The 6,095-nt window shown below is 40.8% G+C and overlaps 1 protein-coding gene across 1 annotated transcript; it reads right to left on the bottom strand.

Annotated features, from left to right (window-relative positions):
* Window positions 1-580: 580 nt before the first annotated feature.
* Window positions 581-3,757, bottom strand: LOC148037076 (pentatricopeptide repeat-containing protein At4g21300-like). Its single transcript, XM_087676030.1, has one exon. The coding sequence runs from the start codon at window positions 3,735-3,737 to the stop codon at window positions 1,374-1,376; it is 2,364 nt and encodes a 787-aa protein (XP_087532156.1). The 5' UTR covers window positions 3,738-3,757; the 3' UTR covers window positions 581-1,373.
* Window positions 3,758-6,095: the final 2,338 nt, after the last annotated feature.

Here is a 6,095-nt window from a genome sequence, read left to right as displayed (position 1 = left end):
AAGGGAGGCATTGATGAAAAAGATGGTAAGTCTACATCTCAACTACAATCACTTATTGTTTTTCGAACTGCCATAATAGGTGAGAGGCATCTAGCTTTGTCCACGAGACCCCTTCACATTAGTCTAAGCTTGGGAAAGGCATGGTAAAACTACATGAAATTCATTGATAGTTTGATGAACTCTTAATTTCCCTCTTTATATCTAGCAAGTTGGGTGTTATTATTAGGGCCAATTTAGATGTCACTTTCTTTTTATAATTTATTTAACTCACAGTTATTCTTGTACATGACAATACATTTTACTTTAATTCTTGTGTTGAAGAAATCAATTATTTGCCCCACGCTCCAGCATGACACCAATGAAAGGTCAAGGATCATGAAAATGAAGTTGGGGAGATGAATGGTCAAAGGCCATACTAATAAAAATTCAATCAATTCCAAGCTTGATAAATGGAGAGGTACAAAACATGCAAGATGATTGGCCAGATTAAGAGATGCACACCATGCAAGAACACTAGAAGAGAAGTTAACCCATTGTTTCTTTCATCCACAAGCTAAGTTTTTAAAAAATGGGACATTGGCATTTTCAAAAATGTTTCTTTGTGATAATTTTCTTTGTAGTTTTCTTTCACAAGCCTACTCTCTTCTAGCCGAAAACATAGGAATTCCATTTCTTCTTGAAAGCATCATTGGATATGATTAATAGTTGGACAAGGTGTATCATTGGGGGTAATAACTACTTAATACAGGACATCATGGGTCATTTTCACTTGAGCATCCCATGTAAACTAATATGAAACAAGCCACTGCATTGTCGTACAATACTACTCATGCTTGGGAATTTTAAACGAACAAAAGACTCAAGTCTCCCTCCATAAGAAATGAGAGAAACGACTGCAATGGCTAACCTGACAAGGCCAAAGAGAGCAAATTTATGTTACATTGTGTATAGCCAAGTTGCCCTAGGCACCCAAATGAAGACAAGCCTATGTTTGAAGCATTTGTCCTTTGCTAGGGTCAAGTTTTAAACGCACTTTACTTTTAGCTCTCTCACACTCTCATCCAGCAATCCAACCATAGAGTTGGGTTGTAGCATCCCCCTTAGCACATAACCATGTACTTGCATCGCCTTCAATGGCCTGCTTGATTCCAATTTCCCATGCCCCATGCAAAAGTCTTCAAACATCCGTGCACCTACTGTCTACAAGCGGAAGTTCTCATTGAAATGTATTTTGGGTGATGATTTCTCCAACCATTTGGTCAGCAATCCTAGGAATTATGCACTAAATGCTTTTGTCTGACATCCCAGATGCAGAGAATATAAAAGTGACTTAGTACTAGCTCAACCTTCTCCAAGAGAAGCTGGTCTATTGGCTAAACTAGGGTTGCTCTAACCCCCACCATTTTACCCATAATGTTCATCATTTTAATGGCATCATTAACTCTATAAGCAGCCACATAGACATTTGCAAGTAAAATGTATGTTTTGAAGTTATCAGGATCTATTTCAAGCACATGTTTACCAACCCGTTCTGCTCGATCCACATCAGCGCTAAATCTACAACCACCAAGGAAAGTCATCCATGTAGTAATATTTGGCTGAAATGGCATGTTTCTAATCAGAGCCTCTGCTCCATTTAGTTGTCCAGCCCTTCCAAGCAAGTCAATCATACAAATGCAATGATCTATTGTGGGCCTAATGCCATAATCTGCATACATTGAGTTGAAAAGGTGACTGCCAGCATCCACTAACCCAGTATGACTACATGCATTAAGAATGTTAAGAAATGTCACTGCATTAGGCATCAGGTTTTCCAGTAGCTTATTGAATAGTGCAAGGGCTTTCTCACCTTGTCCATGCTGGGCAAGCACTCCTACCAGGTTAGTCCATGCTATCACATCAAGTTCAAGAGGTAAGTTGCAGACTGGTTCTGCATATGCTAGACCATTAAACTTCTCAAAAAAGTTTCTAGAATTGTTCACCTTGTAATCATCAAAGTCAACTCCATGGCCTACAATAGATGGAGATAGTGGTTCTTCTGATATAACCATTGTGCTTATAGTGTCAGCAAAAGAATTCTGGACATTGACATGAATACTTTCCTCTGCTGATTCTGTCCAGTCCATGTTTACAGATGGTTCATAATATTGGCAGTCCCCTGCAATCAGACCACTCCTTGTGACAGTGTTACATCCAACTAAGGTCTCAAACGCTTCTTGTGCATGCAGGAGGCTTCCGCACCTACCATACATATTAACAAGTTTAGTTCCAACCAATAATTCTAACTCTGCTTCAGTGCCAGCAAAACAAGCATGCATTTGCTGAACATGAACCAAATTTTTGCAAGCATTTAGGCAAGCTGAGAAGGTCACTCTGTCAGGCATGATTCCTTCTTGTTGCATTTGATAAAAAAGGTCGAAGGCTTCCTGGTCTTCGTCATGTTCTGAGAGAGCTGAGATCATGGTGTTCCATGAAATCACATCTCTTTCAAGCAACTTGTTGAATACCCACCTTGCAATACCAATCATACTGCATTTCCCATACAGATTAATAAAAGCATTTGACAAACTGATCTCAAGCTGCAATTCACTCCCAATGATCGAAGCATGGATCTGTTTGGCATAAGAAATTTCGGTGCAGCCAGTGCAAGCATCCACAACGCCAACAAATGTTACATTGTCAGGTAAAATGCTGGCCTGCTGCATTTGGTAGAAGTAATGAAGAGCTTCTTTATACTGTCCACACTGTACAGATGCTGCAATAAGGGCATTCCATGCCACTACATTCTGCTTAGCCATTCCATAGAGAGTTCCTTGGGCGTCTTTCAAAATTCCACACTTACCATACATGTTGACAAGTGCCGTCCCTGTGACAACATCAAATTCAGCCTCATTGGCACAAATCCAAGCATGCAGACATTTGCCCTCAAAGAGACAACTTGAGTTTGCACAAGCAGACAGAGCAGCAGCAAAGGTGACTCTATTGGGGGTTTCACCCTCTTCTCGCATTTGCTCAAAGAGCTGCAATGCCTTCATATGCTCAGTCTCGTGTACCATTATCGTCATCATGGCAGTCCATGTGATGACATTACGCTCTGAAGCATGATCAAACACCTCCTGTGCATTCACTATGCTGCCACACTTCCCATACATGTGAATGAGGGCTGTCTCTAGAATCACGCCACCGCTGCCGGCAATTCGGGCATGCACCCTCACACCATCAAGCAAAGCTGTTGAAGTGGCACATGCGGATATGATGCTGCTGTATGTAACCTGGTCTGGCAAGAGCCCCTTCTGCTGCATGTCTTCAAACAGGAAGACAGATTCTTGCCATAGTCCATGCTCTCCCAAGGCTTTAATGATCGCATTCCATGCGGAGACCTTTCGGACCCTGTGACCTTTCGCAAAGACTGCAAGCGCGTCCGGAAATGCCTCGCACTTGCAGAAAAAATGCAGGAGAAGGGTTGGCAAGGAGCCATGGCACTCGAGGTCATGGTGGACGATATGGTGATGGACAAGGCGCCCCTGTCGCAGGGCCTTGGTCTTACTACAAAGCTCTAACAGAGCAGAATACGCGGAAGGGACCAACTGGTTTTGAACGATCGCCGCGAAGCTGGTGGAATGCTTCGGATGATCTTCTCTTTCTGTAGAAGCCAAATGGAAACACTGAGATCTTGTGGTATTTCCTATGCAAGAAGGTACAAACCCTGCTGCTGAAGAATACCTTATCAATCTCATTACCTGCCTGCCATTGTAAGGTGGCGTGTTTTCTTTGACGCTTCTAATGCATCCCTAGGGACCTAGCCTTAGGGCCACCATCCCTAGGTGGCGTGTTTTCTTTGACGCTTCTAATGCATCCCTAGGGGCCTAGCCTTAGGGCCACTATCACGCTAGAGACTGGCCTAGGGGGAGCACGGTCCCGCAAGCACTTGTGAAAAAGAGGGTGCTAACGAAAGGTTAGCAAGGTTAAGAGTGTCGCCACACATTTAGTCTCTACTTGCATTCAAAAGTACAGGTGACTCTAAATTTGGTAACCTAGAAAGAAAAAAGATGTGTCATGCCTAGCAAACTTTACTTATTTGACTTCTAAGAGGTCTGGCATGTTTGCACATGACCCCAATCTAAGAGCGATGTTTGGTCAAGCCCTCAACAGGTCTTGTATGAATCAAAGGTGTCTCCCTCGCCTAATCTCTAACATAACACACTGCCATAAACCCTCCAAGCACTCGACCCAGGTCTTGTATGAATCAAAGGTGTCTCCCTCGCCTAATCTCTAACATAACACACTGCCATAAACCCTCCAAGCACTCAACCCAGGTGTGACCAAAAAGGAAGCCAAAACTAATAAACTTCAAGATATTCGTGAAAGTGATTGTGCAACAAGACTCTTAGAGGCATCAAGGTATGAAATGCTGAGATTGCCCGATACTAGACAAAATGAGCTAATGAGTACCCCTAATATAGTGTGCACATGAAGAACCATAGATGTTAACGAGTTACATAAACACATTACATGTTTTACTTGCACACACACGAATTCACCTCACATTTTGTAGGAAAAAAATATTTGCACCAATGAAAGTTTTTTGTTTGTCACAATTATGGTAATGTTCTAGCTTACCCTACATGTTTTGATTGAATGTACACACATTCAAAATGTGAGGAAACGAATATTTCCATTAGTGAAAGTTTTTTGTTTGTCATAGTTATGGTAATCTTCCAACTTACCCTACGTTTAATTTATTGCATGCACATATATTCACCTCACATTTTGTAAAAAATAAATATTTCCACTAATGAAAATTTTATGTTTGTCATGGTTATGGTAATCTTCCAACTTACCCTGTGCATTTTACTTGCATGCATATGAATTCACCTCATATTTTGTAGGAAATGAATATTTCCACCAGTGTAAGTTTTTGTTTGTCATAGTTATGGTAGTGTTCTAGCTTACAAGTGATTTTCAATTGTTACTAGCTAAAACCACATCTATGGAAGAGGGCAGTCACATGGGATTTTGTGAATGTGTTTCCTCCATTGTTCTTCATGCATGGGCTATAAGGAGATACTTAATTCACTTGAGGTAGTTAGTGAGCTAATGAGAACCCCTTTAAAGGAGATACTCAATGCACTTGAGATAGAGTCCTCAAAAAGTTGACCAAGGTTGGATGTATGTCTTTTACTTTGCTCCACATATGTTTAGAGGGTCCATGAAGTTACATTGGAAGGATCTCTAAATTCATAGTTGTAAGTGTTTTAAGTGTCTTCATTAGAGGTTTAGACTCATGTGGGTTTAGACACAAGGTGGGTGGGGGAAGGGTGGTTGCATGGGGTGCAACTAAATGTAGATGCAACCTTTGTCTTTAAAAAAAGAGTCTCCCCCATGATTGCAATGGAGATTTAGCCTAGTGGCAAAGCTGTGTGGTTTCATATGAAGAGGTTAGATGTTCCTTCTTAGCAATAAATGTGCCTTAGGACTTGGAAAAATATTTAGGGACATAATGTTTATAGTTTTACTTAAAAAGTAAACTAGGACAACTGTTGGTTTACAAGGATAAGGTACTAGTTTACTAATTGTTACACTGGACTAAAGCCTCAAACCATCACATCTAAGCCACACTAGGATCTCATGATTAAAACTTATATTGCATGATGACAAATCCCCAGCCACATGTGAAGTCCAATAGGATCCCATAAGAGGATTATAAGGTTGTTCCAATTTACTTTAGTAGTAAACAAAGATGACCAATGTAATATGAGGCCTCTAAAAATTTTCTATCCTAAGCCATCCCCCCCCCCCCCCCCCCGCCCTCAAAAAATAAAAAAGAAAATGCACATTTGTATCTAAGGCAAGCTTGGATTCCGTAAAATTTTATTACCGGGACTCATACACAAGGTGGATTCTTTGTGCAAAAAGTTGATAGGGACGCCTATCCTTTTCAGGCGTTTTGTTAATTTAATGTGTAAGTGGGTGATTCCATAGCGGGTGATTCCGCAAAATACATATTTAAATTAATAAATGTTTATGAGTTTAGAGTACGCACTCGTAATAAATTAAGGTTAGGATTGAGTTCTAACCAATTTATTTTTGTAGCT

Source organism: Lygodium microphyllum, chromosome 4 (genome assembly GCF_053477565.2).
Source record: "Lygodium microphyllum isolate KBCC chromosome 4, Lygodium_microphyllum_v1.1.10, whole genome shotgun sequence".
Classification (NCBI taxonomy): Eukaryota; Viridiplantae; Streptophyta; class Polypodiopsida; order Schizaeales; family Lygodiaceae; genus Lygodium; species Lygodium microphyllum.
This window is presented reverse-complemented; position numbering and strand designations above follow the sequence as displayed.

Excerpts from the sequence above, each read along its gene's own strand:
- LOC148037076 (XM_087676030.1), bottom strand. The coding sequence starts at position 3,737 with ATGAGATTGATAAGGTATTCTTCAGCAGCAGGGTTTGTACCTTCTTGC.